At 37.9% G+C, this 20,102-nt stretch overlaps 2 protein-coding genes across 7 annotated transcripts; one reads left to right on the top strand and one right to left on the bottom strand.

Annotated features, from left to right (window-relative positions):
* The first annotated feature begins 104 nt into the window (after positions 1-104).
* Positions 105-8,733, top strand: LOC146611317 (tyrosine-protein kinase STYK1). 2 transcript variants are annotated; one of them, XM_085343942.1, is made up of 10 exons: positions 105-253; positions 414-497; positions 800-943; positions 1,102-1,275; positions 1,362-1,543; positions 1,637-1,720; positions 1,923-2,140; positions 2,301-2,341; positions 2,480-2,576; positions 3,126-8,733. In XM_085343942.1, exons 2-10 carry the CDS (start codon positions 449-451, stop codon positions 3,295-3,297), a joined length of 1,161 nt encoding a protein of 386 aa, XP_085200068.1. In that variant the 5' UTR covers positions 105-253; positions 414-448; the 3' UTR covers positions 3,298-8,733. The 2 variants fall into 2 exon arrangements, with proteins under 2 accessions (XP_085200068.1, XP_085200067.1); XM_085343941.1 differs by having other exon boundaries at positions 1,075-1,275.
* On the bottom strand, positions 7,011-16,009 carry tmem269 (transmembrane protein 269). Of its 5 annotated transcripts, none has more exons than XM_085343944.1 (7): positions 15,806-16,009; positions 15,241-15,292; positions 12,199-12,346; positions 11,556-11,653; positions 10,386-10,529; positions 10,073-10,273; positions 7,011-9,618 (listed from the first exon to the last, which is right to left on the bottom strand). In XM_085343944.1, exons 2-7 carry the CDS (start codon positions 15,269-15,271, stop codon positions 9,509-9,511), a joined length of 732 nt encoding a protein of 243 aa, XP_085200070.1. In that variant the 5' UTR covers positions 15,272-15,292; positions 15,806-16,009; the 3' UTR covers positions 7,011-9,508. The 5 variants fall into 5 exon arrangements, with proteins under 5 accessions (XP_085200070.1, XP_085200072.1, XP_085200073.1 ...); XM_085343946.1 differs by lacking the exon at positions 15,806-16,009 and adding an exon at positions 15,638-15,794; XM_085343947.1 differs by lacking the exon at positions 15,806-16,009 and adding an exon at positions 15,507-15,630.
* Positions 16,010-20,102: the final 4,093 nt, after the last annotated feature.

Below are 20,102 nucleotides of genomic sequence, written 5' to 3'. Positions count from 1 at the left end.
TGCATTAAGTGTGAGCATGACTCCTGTTAATGTTATCGTTTCTGTTGCTTTGCTAATAATTAACAGTCAGTCAACTTTCCAGCGCCACTCTCCGGTCAGCGCCCTCACAGTGCCGAGCCTGTATTCTGAAAAGCCGCTGATAACAGCTGTGTTATTATGATTTCTTTTCTCTTTTTTCCCCACTGCTGTTAATTTTTATATTATAAGGTCTGTAAATGTTTGTTCACCCGCACAATAGAGCCTCTGGTGTCAGGTAGGAAGACTAATTTTTAACATTTAGACTGTGCGTTGCTCGTTTTTTGTTTTGTTTTTTTCATTTTCAAATGACTTCAAAGTTAATTAGTTTTACTCAACACCGGAATAAAATTCTCGACTGGCAACCCTTGAATTGCTTTTGTTGATACGGTCTGCAGATTCTCCCACATTTGAGAAATGCGACCTGCTCCTAATGGACGTGGACACAAAATGTAGCAATGACACCTCTCTCTGTCCATCCTGTAAGTTTTAAACATGATAATGATTGCATTGCTATTAGCTGGAAGTTCATTTGCCTTGTATACACGACAGCTAGAGCATTTGACCCCTTCCTGATTTCTTAGTTTGTTGCATGTTTGTCACAAAGACAAAGATTACCGGGGTAAATACAAAATGCAGTTTTTAGATGATGGTGTAATTTCTCAAGGGGGAAAAAGCTATGACAAACGACCTGCCCCTGTGTGAAAAAGTAATTGTGAAATGGTGAAAGCAACAGCGTGTACTTTGAAATGTTCTGAACCTGCTTCTTTAACTTGTTTTGTAGATGAAGAGTCATCAGGCACACTTGCCCTCATTATAATCCCTTCCCTGTTGGCTCTGAGCACGGTGTTAGTGGTGGCTCTCATTTTTTATACTCTATGTAAAAATAAAGAACGACGACACAGGACTTCACCTCATTTTAAAAATGGTAGGAGCTGCAATAACTATATGTCAATTCATTAAAACAGCGTGAAATCCTTTAAAAATCTAACATATTTCTGTTTGAGTGTCTCATAGTAATGCCAAGTGCTTATTTACTTATATTTGCCCTTGTATCAGGCCAGCAGATTGTATCCCTGTCTACAGCTTCTGTAGGTCCTCCAAAGGTCCCGGCAGCTTTAGATCCCTGGGAAATCCCAGAAGAGTGTGTTCTTGAGGGACTAGAGTTTTGGCAGACTGGTTGCTATGGCCCCATTTGTAAAGGTCTGCTGAAGAAGAAAGGTGGAGCCTCTTCTGTCGTGGTGGTTAAGTGCCTTCGAGGTACTGTATAAATCTGATATAAAGCAAGGGTCATCACTGGAGTTAAGCTTGTCCAGTTTTTATTCTATTAATTTAATCCCATACAGATGCCTCTGGCAAGCCTGAAGCTAAAGAATTTGTTGAGTGGCTCCTCTTCTGTGCTTCAGTGTGTAAACATGAAAATGTGGTGCAGATGCTGCACTGTCACACCAAACGTCTACCCATGTACCTGGTTTTAGATGCCTACAACCCAGGGAATCTCCTTCACTTCCTCTGGACACTTAGAAATGTAAGTGATCCAAACCTTCTACCTATTCAGTGGCAAAGGCAATCTTCAATTATTCAATGTATTGCAATGACAAGGACTTATTTTTAACTCCAGAACAATTTAAGCACTGCAGATCCCTCGCAAAACTTCTCTGAGAGGTCAGTGTTTCTGGTGGCAAAACAGATTGCAGCTGGCCTGGTGAGTCACTTTTTTTAGACCAATTATTCCCAACACACAACTGGAATAAAACGAGTTCATTTTAGATGTCACGCCCTACAGCAGATGACATTCTGCCATTTCTTCCCCCCAAGATGCTGGAAAGTGTTGTTTATCTTGAATCTTGAATAACTGTTGCAACAAAAAGATTGACATGTTTAGCTGTAATTGGATCCTCCTCCAGGATTACCTGATGTCAGAGCACAGGCTGGTGCATGGTGATGTTGCTGCCAGAAACATCTTAATTGGCCCAGGCCTCTCGGCTCGAGTATCTGGCCTGGGCGTGGCATTTGAAGGACGCAAAATGGATTCAGCAATTAGACAAAGGGCAGCAAAGGTGCCATTGAAATGGCAGGCTCCAGAGCGGATTATGATGCTGCTCAGTATCGACAGAAGCGACGTGTAAGGGCAGAGTTATGGCTAAGGAAACAAAACAAAGACACACGATATATATTTTTTATTATTCACATTTTTTGTCTTTGCTCTTGTATGTGCATTACATGCTTTAAAAATCATGTTTCTATGAGTCACAGTGTTTTGTTTTGTTCTCCCCGCACACCAGGTGGTCATTTGGAATCCTACTATATGAACTGATCACTTTAGGTAAAGTACTGTCATCTTATCTGCCAAAGTTTTATAGTACATTTCTATCTTATCTTAATCCAAATCTACTAATTACTACAATCAAACCATTAACAACATTACAGAGCTAATAAAAAATGCTTTTTTCCCATACCTCAGGATCCCCTCCATACCCTGAGCTGAAGCCTTCAACAGTGCTTCCAAAGCTGCAGGCGTCTTATCGAATGAAGAGACCAAAGAACTGCGGTGGACTTTTGTACGTGTAATTCACCTAAAAGCAAGCAATAGACAGGGACGTATGAACAAATCTGTATGGAGTGTGTGTATATATATATATATATATATATATATATATATATATATATATATATATATATATATATATATATATATATATATATATATAAATACATGCATTAAGTACAGTATAGTCAAAGTCAAAGTCAGTTCAAACTCACAAAAACTGCATTAAGATTTAAAGTCCCTGCAATGAGGATGAGTTAAAGATGCAGTTTGCAGATTTGATAATAATTCAGATGACAAGATTGACACTCGTCTTTTCATGTTTAATATAAAACTGCTGCAAGAAGCTATCAGGCTTGTCTAAGAACCAGCACCTCTAAAGCTCACTAATTCACTCAGTGTTTGCTCAGTGTTTACCTCTAACTTTAAAAGTCTTTGTGACAGGCTATCCAGGATTGTGATTGGTTAGCTTCATATGATAAGCAGCCATGACAGTGATACTGATTTGCTTGTGAAACAGATGAAACGCAGATGAATTCTAAATGTCTCCATATGTATTTAGGTATGACCTGATGAAGTACTGTTGGATGTGGAGCTTCAAAGAGCGACCAGCATTTTCAGCCATCATCAAGCTGTTTGAGTCCTCGCTGCACATTGCTGATACAACACCGATTTGTATTTCTGAGGTCATTGACATAACTGAATATAAGAGAATGGCAGGACTGATCGAATAGACCTACGCTCATCCGCCACTTTCTCGGGTATACTTGTTGTTGGGGGCAAAACAACAGGTGCTGGTTGATGCAGTTATTGAATCAGCTAATCACATGGTAGCAACTCATTAAATGTAGGTATATAAGAAATAGTGAAAAGTCTTTCTGAAATTCAGACCAGAAGAAGAATCAGAAGAAACTATCACATTTTGACTTTAAACATGATATGATTGCCAGATGAGCTGGTTTGAGTGTTTTACTAGGATTTTACTATTTTACTAGAAAAATAAAGATACCCAGTGGGGGTGAAAATGCCTTACTGATGACAAAGGCCAGAGGACAGGTTGCTTTGAGATGATAAGAAAACAGCAGTAACTCAAATAAACTAGCACAGCCAAGGTATGCTGTGAAGGCACAATACACCAAACCCTGGAGTGAATGAGCTGTAGCAGCAGAAGATCACACCAGGTGCCACTCCTGTCAGCTCAGGAAACTGAGGCTACATTTCACACAGTCTCTCCAAAAGTGTACAACAAAAGATGGAAAACTGTTGCCTGTTTGATAAGTGTCAGATTTTGCTACAAAATTTAAATGGTAGGGTCAGAAGTTAGTAAAAAAAAAACCTCTAAAGTGTGGATCCATCCTGTCTTGTATCACCTCGATAGCCTGCTGGTGATGTAATGGTGTCGGGCGTATTTTCTTGAAACACTTTTGGCTCCTTAGTACCAGCTGAGCATCATTTAAAGGCCACCTGAGTATTGTTGCTAACCATGTCAATCCCTCTATGACTACATTGTGCTTGTCTCCTAATGCCTGCAATGCTGAAAACTTCAAGTCATCTCAAAAATGTTGTTTTTGAACTTGACAATGAGTTCTCTGTATTCTAGTGGCCCCCAGTGGCCACTAACTCTAAAACCAGTAGAACACCTTTGGGGACGTGATGGCCCAGAAGACTAGCATCATACATGTGCAGCCAGAAAATCTGCAGCAACTGTGTGATGCCATCATATCAATATTGACCAGAATCTCTGAGGAATGTTTCCGGCACCTTGCTGAATCTATGTCATTAAGAACTCTGAAGGCAAAAGGGTAAATTGTCCAGTGAGTGTATGGTAAATATGTCAGTAACATTCACATTAGAGATCAATCACAATTTATTAATAACCGTGTATGGGTTTAGTTGAGACGTTGATAGCAATCCGACATGGTAAAAGTGACTACAGGAGTTCTAACATTTCCAGTTCAGTAAAAATGTAATGAATCAAGACAATAATTCCAAGTATTATTTTTTTTATTAATACAGCCTTGTGGTCAAATTGTACAGATCTAAAAGCACAGATTTTAGTAATACTTGAGAACTTTTCCACTATCTTTGGGCAAAGTACAGTTTTTGTATCTATAATGCTCTTGGCATGCAGACATTAATTACTGTGACTTTACAGTTTCAAAACCAGAAACACCCAAACAGAAAAGCTGAATCCACCAATGAATGACAAGTACATCTGCGCTCAGTTCACTGTCGATTTTAATCGTAACACTGGTTATCGTAAACCATGTCGAGAATGAACTACAGTGATTTTAAATCATAACTGAATCAGAAGACATTAGTTCAAGTTCAAGTTCAAGTTCAACTTTATTGTCACTTCAACCATATACAGTTTAAAAATACACAGTGAGGCGAAACAACGTTCCTCCAGGAACCAAGGTGCTACAAGACAAGTTAGTGCAAAAAAAAAAAATAATATATAATATATCTAGTAATAATATTGTGCAAAAGAGCATTTACAGGTTGGTGTGTGCGATGGTTTGGTGGTGTAGGTCAGTGTGTTTGCGCTTTGTGTTGGTTAGTCAGTCCAGTCTCAATGTTTTGAGGTATTTGAGTTAAGCTGAGTGATAATGTTAGTGTATGTGTGTGTGTGCGTGTTTATCAGTCAGTCCCTTTTTGCTGAGGAGACGGATGGCTTGTGGAAAAAAGCTGTTGCACAGTCTGGATGTGCGTGCCCGAATGCTTCGGTACCTTTTTCCAGATGGCAGGAGTGTAAAGAGTGTGTGAGAGGGGTGTGTCCGATCAGCCACAATGCTGGTGGCTTTGCGAATGCAGCGTGTGGTGTAGATGTCCTCAATAGAGGGTAGAGAGACCCCGATGATCTTCTCTGCTGTTCCCACTATCCGCTGTAGGGTCTTGCGGTCTGATATGGCACAGCTCCCAAACCAGACAGTGATGCAACCGCTCAGGATGCTCTCAATAGTTCCTCTATAGAAGGTGGTCAGGATCGGTGGTGGAAGCCGGGCCTTTCTCAGTCTTCTCAGAAAGAAGAGACGCTGTTGGGCTTTCTTGTGCAGGGAGCTGGTGTTGAGGGACCAGCCGAGGTCCTTCTCCAGGTGTACACCCAGGAATTTGGTGCTGTCAACGATCTCCACAGAGGAGCCGTTGATGCTCAGCGGTGAGTGGTCGCCTCGTGTCCTCCTAAAGTCAACAACCATCTCTTTTGTCTTGTCAACATTCAGAGACAGGTTGTTGTCCTTACACCAGTCCGTTAGTCTCTGCACTTCCTCTCTGTACGCTGACTCGTCGTTCTTGCTAATGAGACCCACCACGGTCGTGTCATCAGCGAATTTAATGATGTGATTTGAACTGTGTGTTGCTACACAGTCATGAGTCAGCAGTGTGAACAGCAGAGGACTGAGCACACAGCCTTGTGGGGCCCCAGTGCTCAGTGTGGTGGTGCTGGAGGTGCAGTTCCCGATCCGTACTGACTGAGGCCTTCCGGTCAGAAAGTCCAGGATCCAGTTGCAGAGGGAGGTGTTCAGGCCTAACAGGCTCAGCTTTCCGATCAGTTGTTGGGGGATGATCGTGTTAAATGCTGAGCTGAAATCTATGTACAGCATTCGGACGTGTGAGTCCTTCTTGTCCAAGTGTGTCAGGGCAAGATGGAGTGCAGTGGAGATGGCGTCGTCCGTTGAGCGGTTATGGCGGTATGCAAATTGCATTGGGTCCAGTGAGGGGGGCAGCAGGGTCTTGATGTGTCTCATGACGAGCCGTTCGAAGCACTTCATGATGGTGGGTGTAAGTGCGATAGGGCGGTAGTCATTGAGACAGGACACAGAAGACTTCTTGGGCACGGGGACGATGGTGGTGGCCTTGAAGCACGTGGGGACAACGGCACTGCTCAGAGAGATGTTGAAGATGTCGGTGAGAACATTTGCCAGCTGATCAGCACATTCTCTGAGCACTCTGCCTGGGATGTTGTCTGGTCCAGCAGCTTTACGTGGATTGACTCTGCGTAGAGTTTTCCTCACCTCAGCTGTAGTGAGACACAGGACCTGGTCGTTCGGAGGAGGGGTGGTCTTACATTTGTTTTTGTTTTTTTATTTCTTAACAAAGATCTTGTGTTGTAAAATTGTGCTCCACTTGATTATCATTGCTTCAAATAGCTCTTTAAGGCAGAATAATAGGGATAACTTAAGTTCCAAAAAGCTGTGGCTTACAGAAGACTGATTAAAGTAACTAAAATCACTGAACCTAAACTGCGAGTGATTTCATACACCTCTGAGTGTGAGCTCAAGGATGATGGTTTTTTAAAGGGCGGGCAACAAATCATAATTTGTGTAAATTATGATTTGTTGCCCGCCCTGCTATCTTTAGGCCTGAAAACAGACACATTCAACTGTTACTCTGTGCTCACATTTCATCGGGCTTCTGAACAAATTGGTACAAAACTATATAATCTTCTCATTTCAATTCAATTTTATTTATACAAATCACAACAACAGTCGCCTTTATATTGTAAGGTAGACCTTACAATAATACATGCAGAGAAAAACCTAACAATCATAATCATTTGTTACTCACAATGCAGAGGCACTAACACCCACTGTGAAACACAATGAGAGATTTCAAAAATGCGTTCTTACTAAATAAGATCTACAAAACAAGTGATTTGTCTCAGATCAGATATATACTGGCCAATATCATCACACACATTATTTCCTCCACCAGCCTCTTCGGGTTTAATGTCTGCTGCACTATGCTTGTGATCAAACTCAGCACTGACTCTGACATTATCTTACCTTTAAGTTGAAGCAGAACGTGCAGTAATTTTACCCACTAGATGGCAGGAAAGGTTTGGAAGCCTCTCTAAGGGTAAATTCACACTACATGAGGCAGAAAACTGCTGGGGATTTAGTATTTCAACTTGACTCCTTATGCCACATAAGATGTTCTAAAGACACCTGTTGTGACATCACTAATTCATCACATCATTACAGTCCAGTGTGGATTTACTTACTATTTAAACCATAATGCCTCTTAAAACAGAGGCAAATGCATATAATAACCCAATAAAAAAATAATCACACATTGATGAAATAAGGGAATCTATTGCATCATATAGTCTTGAAGCTTAAATAAAAGCCCCTAACTTACAAGAGTACTGGTCAGTAAGTTATTTAAAACATATATTCAAACAGCAAATCAAAATTGTGAAGGACACTACAATCTAGGGCTGGGCGATATATCGAGTTTTTTAAAAATATCGATATATTTTCATACGAGATATAAGATGTGACAATATCGTTTATATCGATATAGTCTATGTTACGTTATAATTATACTTGTGGAGCCGCAGGTTTGCCTCTCTTTCGTCCACTTTTGTCTCTACGCAACGTTACTCGGCCTCGCCTCTCCTTCACTGAACACAACTCCGCCTCCCCCATAGCTTCACCTGCAGGCAATGACAAGATGAAAGCGGAAAATCTCCGTTAGCGAGTTACCGTGCGTGGGGCTGGACGGCGTCAACGTGTTAGCGAGCTAACCGCGCTAACGAGCTAACCGCGCTAACGACATGCAGCCAGGAGGGGCTGCACGGCCTAAAATCCTTTCATTTTCTCAAAACTCGACAGTGCGCCTTATGTATGAATTCTGGTTGTGCTTACTGACCGCGAACCGATTTTATGTGGTACACAGCGCTCGGCAATCTGTCAAAAAATGTTTTAATATGACTTTGCTAAGCTACGGAGCTGCACCGCTTGATGGATTGTCTTGGAGGATTAGGGCTACCGGGGAGGAGCCTCGCGGAGTGATACGTACTGTGCTTCAACGTAATATTACCGTACTGTGTGTGTATAAGGACCACAAACGGCACCTGTTCAGAGACGTGGTGCAGCTGTGAAATCTGTCTCTTTGTTACTATGCTCAGCGTCTATTAGTTTACATTTTGACTGCACAATTGTGAGCTTTTTGTTATGCACAAAAAAACATTGTTTTCTTTTATTTATGGACCATGATTATTTAATAAATGCTGATAATTTATTTTTGAATAATTTCTTCATGTACATCTACGCTGTATGTAAATAAAAGCGCCCACATCTGGGACACAGTGTGACTAGAACTCTCTTTTTGTTCTTAACTTATGGCTTTAAAAAAAAAAAAATCGAGATATATATCTTATATCGCCATCCAGCTAAAAAATATCGAGATATGAATTCTGGGTCATATCGCCCAGCCCTACTACAATCATATTAAATAATTATATTTTCCTTTATCACTGGATTTAAGACCTCTCCGTAAACGGTAATGATCTCAATCCAAAAAACAAACGTTAAAAAATATAATTTCAATCAAAATGGGTCTACTGGATGAATTAAAATGACTTTGTTTTAAAGTATAGATGCAGAGAGGGCATGAAATTCTGAATCTCAATGAGATATTACTTTTGATTCATGGATTAGAGCACATACCTACATAATTGTTACTATTTCAGTAGCCATTTCTTTAACTACACTCAACACTATGAAATAAATATTATTAAGTCATTTGCGATAAACCACAACAAGTTAGAAGTAAGAAAATATTGGAAATATATATATTTTTTAAAATAATATTTAGAATCATACTGTAGATGTGCTTGCTGCCATGTGCTCCCAATACTGACCAAGATTGGATTAATACTGAAGAAGGGGGTTTAATAGATGACAGGATGAAGGTTAATCCTCACCAGTAACATAAAATGCCTTGCTAATCATTCTTACTGATTTTAGGTTCCCTCAGAGGTGTCATCTAAAAAAAACAAAACAAAATAAAAACATTAAGCAGAGTGCATGCATGTGATGCATGAATTAGCTTGAATCCTCCACAGCAGTAAGACGCAGCAGTAATCTGTAAGCCTTGGTTCACCTGGACGGGCTGAGGTAAACCTGTTTGGGAGTGTTTTTAAGCGTGCCAGCATCCCTTTTACACTTTACTGCTCCATAGGGATGTTGGGAACAAAATGTAGGAGACAGACCACAGCAGGTAGTACATACACGCAGGAGGGAAGGAAGAGCAGAACAACATGATGATTCCTGAGAATAAAAACACAAAAAAGAAACTGAATGTCTGCACGAAATGAAGGTGTTGCACTCATTATCTGGGCTTCAATAATGTTTTTTTCCCCCAACACTTCTTATTAATATCGAGGTGTTTACTAGATGCTTTGATCTGCAGAATGGACTGATTAGCCAGCATTCCATCTTTATCACAGCACAAAAACATTTGAATGTGGAACAGCCAGGACATTTTTTCCAAAAAGCAGCTTCAATGAATTTAAATTCAAATTTTGGCACAAAGCGATTTAAATTTACATTTGGACTGGGATAAGTTAAATAAATGTTTCCTTGTGGTTAAGTTTAGAATTCATAAACACATGCAGTAAGAGGCTCAAACCTCATTAAGAATAAATAAGTAAATAACAGTAAAAACATTTATAGGTTTTGGCAGTTCCGGTTAAGATTTTCAGATTCTTAAAAATTACTTTACCTCCAGCGTAGACTACTTTCTTCCAGGCCTGCGACTCCAGCACTCTGTCATGAGGGTAAAAGTTCTGGCTGATCATGAAGAGGATCATGGCAACTGCAATGACTCGGAGCAATGCCATGTTTCCCCCCGACAGCAAAGAGGCACTTGCCAAGATGGCCGACGAGTAAATACAGGGCAGGCCACGATACATGAAAGGGATGCCTATGAGGAAAAACAACACAAACTATGTCCTTACTTTGCAAAGTGATGATTGAAATTAAAGACTAAATTGAAAATGACAGTGTTAAATAAGACTACATTTTTTTAAACTTACCACTGGAGAAGAAACAGAGGCGGACAAAGACAGAAAGGACGTAACACATGCACAGGATGTTGTCGAGCAGATCAGATGTTCTCAGGAGCAATGACGTCGCAATCCCAAAGGTCGTGAAATCAGCAAAATCATCTAGCTTTGCACCTGAACATGAAAAAGGAAGGTTTGGCATGTTTGCTGCTGATAGCTGTACTAATAAGCTTTAGAAAGGCTTGTGTCACACTGCTTCTATTAGCATAGCACATTAATCGTGAAAGCCACAGTAGATGTATTATGTCTCTTCAGCACTGATCTTTGCCAGTGCCATGTCATGTGACAGCCGTGCGGTGAATGTGCAAAAATTTCTCAAGTGGAAATGTCAGTGTCAGCCCAACAGGCAGGCATTCTATAAACAACATTCTCCACTGCCTTATCTCTTTATCCCTCAGGAGCACATAGCATGTTTTCAGCGGATGAGGATGAGGTGATTCAGGCCACGGCACAGATGAACGAGGTGGAATTCCACAGTCCAGGGTCAACAATTTTAGCAATTTCAGATATGCCGAGAACCCAAAGCAACAGGATAAAATAGACAATTGGGCCATGATCCCGTGGAATTAGGCTGCTTAATCAGAAAGTTATTGTTCATTTGACAAAATACGTGGGGGGCACAACAACACCCACCTGCAAAGTCATGCAGAAAAGGCTTGTTGAGACACAAAGCCCCCTGCAATGTGCAATGTGCAGCCAACAATGTATTGTGATGCAACTGAAAACTATTTTGGGATCTCAGAAATTAGGAATTTGCAGACTGGAAGCAATGTCAAAGCTATTTATACTTTCCCTTTTACTATGAGGCATTGGGCTCTTTTGTAAACAAGCCACAAATATAGTCCTTAAAGCGTAAATATGCAAGTATTTAAATATGCATTCATCTTGTCTTGTCTAGAGCACAGAAATAACTTGAAAGAAGTTAACTTGATGAATCTCAAATAACATTGCATAAATTATTCATGACTCTTCTGTTGGAAACATAAGAAGAGTTTTCAATTGCAAAGGTTCCCTTTACTGGATCTCTTTGTGTGGCCAAATTAAAAAAGCTCAGACAAAAAGATTGTGCAGCAAGCCCTGCCAACACCACAGTGGAAGTGTATCTTTGGTAAGTGCTATTGACCACAACACTCCACTTACCCAGTGCAGAGCATGCATTGAGTTGCCTGGCAACTGCTCCATCTGCCAAATCCAGGAGGTAGCCAATCAGAACGAGCCAACACGCAGCGTGATGGTGCCTGAACAAAGCCAGTCATTGTTAGGTTGAACAATTAAGTAAAAAGGGTTAAATGTCTGCAAGTTCAAAAGTTCTGACAATGTTAGAAAAGTCTCTTTTTTTATATACAGAAAATTGCCATTTTTGGGAAAGCAAACTGTGCCTTTAAACTAAACCTAGAGCGGCTCGTAATCTGTTATAAATATTATGATTTTCCTTGATGGGCTAAACACAGGATGTTAATAACATTGTTGTTTGAAAACACAAACAATAAAACCACAATAATAATAATAATAATAACAATAATTGAAAACACTTATATGTTTGCTAAATTATAGCTCAGCTTCTGAAATACTACTTTTATTTTTTTCTGTTGTGTTTTCTGATTTATTCCTGGGTTTTGTGAAATTTTGATTGATTTTATTGCGTTGTGTTTAATGACTAAAGTTTGGTTATTGATGCACAACATCATTCATTTCCACACTCATTCACATAATGATTCCTCCTTACAAACTCCGCCCATCCAGCAGCTGACAAGTAAAACCCATTACTCCTTTATTTACTCACCCATTAAGGCTGCTGAGAATCGAGGCCATGCCCATGACCATGTTGGCAACTGACAGTGCATTAGCTGCATTTTTACGCGCAAACTCCTTGATCTGAAGTTCTGTGGCCCGATCGCTCAGAAAGAGTTTTTTGGTGCACTGAAAGAAACCTGAGACCAAACGATAACAGCAGTTAGTATTTTTCTGTGTTAGGTCAATAATCTCTGCTGAGGTTTTAGAAAAACAAAAGCTAAAGCCCTACTGACAGAAGACCACACCAGATGGCATGTTGATGCAAGTGTCTGAATTGGTATAGTTTACTAATCATATTTTGGGATTTAGACAAACTTTAGTTCGAGCACAAGAAGAAAAAAATGTAACAATTCTGAAATGTAATCTTAAACCTTAAGTATACCATCTATTACTTGAAAGAAAAGAATTTTCATGGGAATCATAATGCAGGTCTTTTAATTTTGTTTTTTAAAGGAAAATATTACTCCCTCCTCTTATGTAAAAGAAATGGCACTTACCAAGATGCATGATTATTGGCTGGAGACCAACCTTACGATACATTCATCCCTTTTCAGATCACTACAATGCATTTGTTACTGTACATTAAGTCAGGTGTGTGCAGCCTACCACATGCAACATTAAGGACTGCCTCATTATCTGCTTGTTATATTATCATTTATACTAATGAATCAAACATATTACACATGTTTAACTGTAGCAAAACGCTGTCCAAAATCACATGCAATAACCTCTAAGATCAAAGATAGTATTTGAAAAATAAATAAGTCAATAGCATACAAAATCTGAACAGGATGAATGTAAGTGTTAAAACTCAAATGTGAACTCGTATCATGGATCAAACACACACAAATACTGGTGTGGGGAACAAGTATGGATACTTAGGGGACTACTACATACAGCCTTGGCTACAGTGAGAGTGAGTTGGACCTACTGCGTTGACACATACCAAACAAGAGATCAATTAGCCTGTTAACTCTGGTCAAAACAAACTGACCTTACACAAGGACATGGCAGCAACATTCACACAGCTTAAATTAACATTAATATTAATAACACAGCAGCCCAGGCTTTAATGGGGACTCTGTCATTAAAATTAACCTGCAACCCACCTAGTTTCCTAGTTGGTTTGTTTTTTCATTATATTGTCAATATTAATAGTTTATAACCAGATTCTATCAGTTTGGATGACTAGGAAAGCAGTATATAAATGCTGTATAAATTCACTATTTATACATAACGTTTCTCATTGTTGTAATTCAATTACATGGTTCTTTATCTTTTCCTGTATTTTGCTTGATACAGCAAGTCAGTACTCAGACCTTTAAGCCATTTTATAAGGGCTTTAAATATGGTCTGTTAAAATAAGGAACAAGTTTAACAGTGTTTATAGTTTTCAGGTCTGGGACTGTTTAGTTCAGCTGCAACCATTAAACAATGTCAAAGTTTGTAAAAAAAAAAAAAAAAGCTGATTTATTTTGAAATTAAATAACTTTTTTTTATCAAATATAAACAAGTTTAAATTAGCATTCCCTGTTTATTCAGGATTTAAAATTTAAAGCTCAGACAGCATTCAAAGAAAATACAAACAAAAATATAAGACAGAAGGATGTTTCAAATACTGTTTCAAAGCAATGTATACACTATTAATATTGATAATATAAGCCCCTGCAGTTCAACAATTGGAAATAATCTGCATTTTATGAAAAACAAGCTTGCAGTATTAAGACTACATTCACTATTGCAGTCAGCAACGTGGAATGACTGCTGACACAGCTTCTCTCCAGCCCAAAAACTCCCCCTCAAAAAACAAAAACTGGCCCCACAAATTAAAAAAAATAAATAAATTCTTTTCTATCTGCCTCCTCTTTTGTGAGCTTTTTTTTTTTTTTATATATATATTTTTAAAACAAGTCACAGTGCTGTCCAAGACAATATGCACAGATAATGACCTGCAAAGCTTCAATATATTTAACCCTTCAAGTGTTTTTCACCCTGAACTTCCTGTGATTCCAAAGCCAGGCGAATTCAAGAGACTCTTCATCTGAAAGAAAACAGCGTATGAGACACAACAGAAAGCCAACAATCACTTGCACTTTAACTTGACAGCATGCTTTTTTACTTTTCATTCAGAACTTTAGCCTAGATTGCAATTTGGTATTTAAATTACTATCTAAATCTTTTTTTACAGGAAAAACAAAGCACAACAGTTAATGCAGATAAGATTCTGCATTAAATCGGGAAATCATGGAATTGCCAAGCTTCCCATATAATCCAGTTGGTTAACTTTTGTCACCCTAAGCATCATTAGAGAACCACGCATGCAGCTTAAACTAGCTAAAAGATTTTACTGGCAAGTTTTAATCTAACCACTCAATTCACTCTCTTGGTCACTAATAAAAAGAGGAGAAAGCCAGAGCCAGAGATGCACTGTCAATTTCAAACAGGTCTCTATTTCTGGGTTGCCCCTAATGAGTGCAAAGCATGACGGGAAGACCTTTGTTATGTAATACCCTATGTTTCCTGGTAACAACTAAAAAGACCAAATGGAAAACAAGGAAAACTCAGAGCTCACGATTCACAAAGGTCGATAATCTTAAGTGAATGCACTGGACAATTTAAACTATATACTTTTTAGATTGAATGTGTTCTGAAATGTTGACATATAGTAAAAAATATATGGTGATGAATTTACAATTAATGCATAAATGATGCACAGCTGTTAACGAAGGTTAACTGGGCATACTGAATAAGGTGTGGTGCTAAAGTAAGCATTATAATTAGTATATGTACAAATTATAGTCAGTATACAATAATGAACAATAATAATACTGAAGTTGTAACACGAGAAGAAATTTCTCCTATAAAATGTGTTGGTCGTGCTGTGTATGTTTATAAAACTTCTGTCCAAACATCATCATATTTGTTTTCCAGCCCAATTTGATGCCAGTACACCTCAGCTTCCATCCCTGACACCCATGCTGAGGTGTACGGTAATCCAGATTAAGAGAAGAGAGTGAGAAAGGGAACCTACCAGAGGAGGACGTCAGGTGGACCATGATCATGTCTGGCTCAAAGTGCAACAACTGAAAGACAAATTAAAATAAGAGTATTTTTATTACACATACAGTACTGTTCCGGATATATACATCCTTATTTATAATTGCAGATCTACTGGGACTATTTGAGAATTGAGATTAGAAACGATCTTCATAAACATCCCAAAGATCCTAAACAAATGACAGCCATGCAATATCCCTTTCTTAAATCCTTCTGTCTGTTCGTTCTAACTAACAGGACCTTCACATCTGGTCAGCGGAAACCTTAATGCGCAGCGCTCTATCCTAAGAATCGGACAGATTCTGCAGGGTCAGACAGCTCCATCCTTCAGAACAAACACATCCCCGACGACTTGAGAATAAAATACACACCGATCTCAAATGTGTAGAGGTGTTTGAGTCCCCACCCCCAGCATCGAGGTTTAAGCAAGATGTGCAACTGCGTCACAACCAGCTGGACAAAAGCCCAGCGAGCCTAAAATCTTGGTATAAAATGTACTTGTTTCATCTAAATTTCATATAAAATGCGTCACATCTTACCTTCGAAGGAGCTCCACTGATTACTTAGTGTATACAAATCAAAGGATGGAGAAACGCACGCACTGGGATCCTATAATCTTATTTTTCCTCGTTATGTATTTTTGTTCTGTTTTTCAGCAGATCAATTTGAAAATGAATTTAACGCCTGAGTTTAATGCTGCCACGGCCTCAATTTCAGCGGGTCCTTTTAAAGTCCAAGGATAAGTCCGTTGGAACATTCCACCGGAAGTGACGCCCCTGTTGTTTCTGGATTTTTCTGAAATAATGTTGCTCAACTCTGTTGACGGTTACCGCTGAAGTGGAAGTGACATTGAGGAAAAAACACATGTATTATTTATTTATTTATTTGCATGCTAATACGACGTGCGAACACAAGTTAATATGTAACAATATGGAAACCTCAGTGATTACAAGGCTATCAATATTTCAGTGACGCAAAGCTGTGGATCATTGAAGCAAATATGCAACACTGTTTATTATCTAAATATTTTTGTTTGTTTGATGACTTTAAGTGGCTGCTTTTCTGTTTGCAACACGTTTGCATATTAACCTCTTAAGCCCCAATTACTTAACATTTCTGAGGCATTAAGCTGTCACAATGAAAAATAAATTATGAAACACAATGAATGGAGAATTTCTATTTTTCTTTACATGGAATTAATTTTTTGTTTAAAATCAATTAAACTAATGCACACATCCATTTATGTGCTTATGAAATCACCACAAGTCAAAAATCTTAACAGATAATACTAAGTGCAATAATCCTTTCTGTCATCGTTGTATTTTTACTCAGTTGTATATAGTATTTGTATTTGTATTCTATTTTTATCTTATTGTATATTTATTTTATTTTATTCTACTGTATATAGTATTTTATTTTATTCTATTCTGTACAGTTGTATACTGTATTTATTCTTATTGTATTCTAATTTTTGCCTCATAACTTTTGCACTGTCCACTTCCTGCTGTGACAAAACAAATTTCCCACGTGTGGGACTAATAAAGGTTATCTTATCTTAACACTGAGTCATATTAGGATTTAGAAAGTGGTGTGCTGTCTGACTTTTTGTCTTTGCTAACTGCCTCCGCTTAGCATTTTTTCTTCTTTTCACTGGCAAAGAAAACTCTAAAGTCAAAAATCATTGTTGGTCTTACAGGTGGCTTTTGAAAACCCAAAGCTCACTATTTACTTAACCCTAAACTGAATAAGTAATAAAATAAATAAAATAGGTTTTTGTTTGCTTGTGTGTTCGTGTTTTTTTAAATTATTATTCTCAGGTTTGTTATAGTGTATTACTGCAACACATGATATAGTCATTATAGAGTGACATAAGTTAAGTGGCAAAATGTTAACAAGTGACTCTAAATGTACAAGCTCTACCTTTTCTCAAGAAGTCCATGTACATGAATTCAGTTTACTTAACAAACTCACTTAAGCACAGATTAATGAAGCATTCACTACTGTGTGTGTGTGTGTGTAATACAAGTGTAAATAGACAAATGGTTGGGATTTAATGTTTGGGTTGGACATGATGTTCAAATTTATTTTACAACCCCTACAAACAGAGAACACATGAGCCGTGCGTTGTTACACATACCCTCTGTTGCTGTTACCAATATAACGTTCAATGAATACTGTGACTGTAAAAAACACAACTCGAGAGATTTTTGTTTTGTTCTATCAACAAATCCTCACCCTTTAAAAAGGAATGCGTCTAAATGAATGAGCTGACGCTTACAGTAACCACAGCTTTTCCTTGGTTTTCTTCCATTAACCACATGCTTGCATACATGTTAGGGGGCAGAGTCTACATTTGGAAATGTACTTACAGTTAGGTGCACATGACTTGTGAGACACACAATATCACTACCAACTGTTTATAGATCAAACTTTCCATAGTGTGTCTGCAGTGACATGAAAACATGAGACAGATCACTCAGTGAAAATATACCAAAGGCAGTGACGTACAAGTTGTAAATTTTCATTTTGTATAGATATATTATAAAATATTCAATTTTATAATATAAGCTTCCACTGGAAGAAGGAGTGATTTACCATATTGTTATTAGATTTATTGTAAAAAGAATAAGTTTTTGGACAATAGTCTATTCTTTTTTTAATCATTTTGCCTCTGTTCACCAGTGGATTTTAATAAATAGAACCGTTAAGATGTGGTTGAAGTACCAAAGTTTGAGCTTTAATCCAAGGGCTGTTACAGTAATATTGCATTAAGTGCATTAACACTAACTCTTCATAGACACTTCACTGTACTTATCAAAACTTCGGCACTTATGCACTCCATATTGTGCATAAATGCCATTTTGCACAATATTCATCTGCTGACTTCTGTATTTCTGTATTGTTCTGCTCATATACTTATTCCTATATTTCTCAAATTTCTTATTCTTATATTTTGTATTGTTTTTTAGGTTAGTTGTATGTTGCTTGTGAAGCTTGCACACAACAATTTCACTCACATGTACTGTACCAGTAATGTGACAATAAAAGTGATTTGATTTGAACTGTTCAGGTCTTACAGCTTTTTTTTTTTTTAATTTTAATTAGAGGCTCCAGAGTAGTTGGACAATTGACTGGCGAGCACTTTCATGGTCAGGCATAAGAGGGGTTAAAAAAAGCAAAATAAACAAAATTATAGAAAAAATAGGAGCGGTCAAATCAGAAACCTAGTTCATTCTTAATAAGAAGAAATGCCTTGTTTTCAGATTTGTTTTCCATAATTAATATAACCTAATCACAACATCTAGCCAAGTCACATTCTTGAGGAGATATGCTCATCATGGTAAAACTCTTCATTCAAGAGATGTCAGTATGCATGTAAATACAATTCATTCACAGTAAGGTGCAAACCACTTTTTACACTCAACTACATGGATTTTGTTGTTTTTAAGAAAACAACTTATACAAAAATGCAAAAAAGTTTTGGACAGATGAAGACAAAGAATAACTTAAAGTAACTGACAAACATGTCAACACCTCAAACAGTATCTGTCAAACATGGTGAAATAATATTACAGCTTGATTGTTGAGTCCAACCTCCTCAAGAATGTTCTTGACTTGACATTGTGAATAGATTTTTATTATTTCAGGAAAAACTTCAGCAAATTCTGTGTGTTCCTTCCTTTTAAGAATGAGCTAGATTATTTGTCCATGCCTAAACTTTTTTTCTGTCACTCTGATGGGTTTATTTAGGTTTTTCAGCCTCCTTCATTTGCACCTGGCCATAAAACTGCTTGTCAGTCAACTGTCCAATGACTTTTGATCCTCTGCAAATGTATAAAAAAAGGGGCTTTAATTCCTCAACAGTTAATGCCATACTTGTAAAAGCCCTTCAATTAAAGCTCAAAGTCTGCTCTTCAGTCACAGTCAGTTCATTGTGGTGGTGAAAGGAGGCAAAATTATTAAAATAGGTCTGATCTGAATTGTATTCCTTATTTTTTTGAGTTTATTATTGGAACTAATAATATACATATTGAGAGTCTACAGTTTGCTTGTTACTCCCTTTGCTTCATATTCACTGAATAATCTGTTTTATGTTTTCATGTCACTGCAGAAACACTTTAGACAGTTTGATCTATAAACATCTGGCATTGATGTTGTTTGTCTCACAACTCACATTTGAAAAATGTCAGCCTTCATGTGTTCAGAGATACCACAGACATGACTCCTGTGGCCCAAATGGCCACAGGCTGGGAGCAGATGTGACTGTGATATAACATCTACAAGCAGGAAGATTGTCCATATCAAATCACTATGTCTTGCAAAAATAAACAGCTTTTGGGATATGACTCAAACAGATTTTTACATCATAGAGGGACGCGTGTATATTACAGTCTTATTCAAATTTTCTTCACTGGTTTTCTTGACAGATATGAGATTATGAAGCTAAAGCTAAGCTAAAAAAACCATGATAAGTGAAACATGAACAAGATTCTTCCAGATTTTTACTAGTTGTGTAGTTGTTTCCATTTCACTGGTTGAATTGCTTTCATCACCCTCATCTCATAGTTTATTACTGTTCATCAGCTGTGTTCTTTCTCTGAGTTTATACAAATAAAACTACATTTAAGCAAGAACACAGTTTAAGTTAAGGGCACCACAAACATGTTCATAAGAGTGTAATAAGTTAAGATATTGGATGGAGTTTTGATGCTGATGATGTTTTTAGTGTTTGTTTGTTTGTACCATATGTACATGCTGTTACGCTTTGTTGCTTTTAGTGAAGTGGAATTAAATGCAGAACAAATAAAAAGACTAGAAACAGATATATTAGCAGTT

Source organism: Diplotaxodon limnothrissa, linkage group LG20 (assembly GCF_057381915.1).
Source record: "Diplotaxodon limnothrissa isolate DT_005_m linkage group LG20, D_limnothrissa_male_GT1.1, whole genome shotgun sequence".
Lineage (NCBI taxonomy): Eukaryota > Metazoa > Chordata > Actinopteri > Cichliformes > Cichlidae > Diplotaxodon > Diplotaxodon limnothrissa.
Note: the sequence above shows the minus strand (reverse complement) of the source record. Positions and strands in the feature narration are given on the sequence as shown.

What these genes read in the sequence shown, in the direction of transcription:
- LOC146611317 (XM_085343941.1), top strand. Translation starts at nt 449, where the DNA reads ATGGACGTGGACACAAAATGTAGCAATGACACCTCTCTCTGTCCATCC. An exon ending in TTCACCTCATTTTAAAAATG is followed by an intron (nt 944 to 1,074) that starts GTAGGAGCTGCA and finishes CCCTTGTATCAG; the next exon opens with GCCAGCAGATTGTATCCCTG. An exon ending in TCCTCTGGACACTTAGAAAT is followed by an intron (nt 1,544 to 1,636) that starts GTAAGTGATCCA and finishes TTTTAACTCCAG; the next exon opens with AACAATTTAAGCACTGCAGA.
- tmem269 (XM_085343944.1), bottom strand. Translation starts at nt 15,271, where the DNA reads ATGATCATGGTCCACCTGACGTCCTCCTCTG. An exon ending in CAATGCATGCTCTGCACTGG is followed by an intron (nt 10,530 to 11,555) that starts GTAAGTGGAGTG and finishes TTTCATGTTCAG; the next exon opens with GTGCAAAGCTAGATGATTTT. An exon ending in CCTCTGTTTCTTCTCCAGTG is followed by an intron (nt 10,274 to 10,385) that starts GTAAGTTTAAAA and finishes TTTTCCTCATAG; the next exon opens with GCATCCCTTTCATGTATCGT.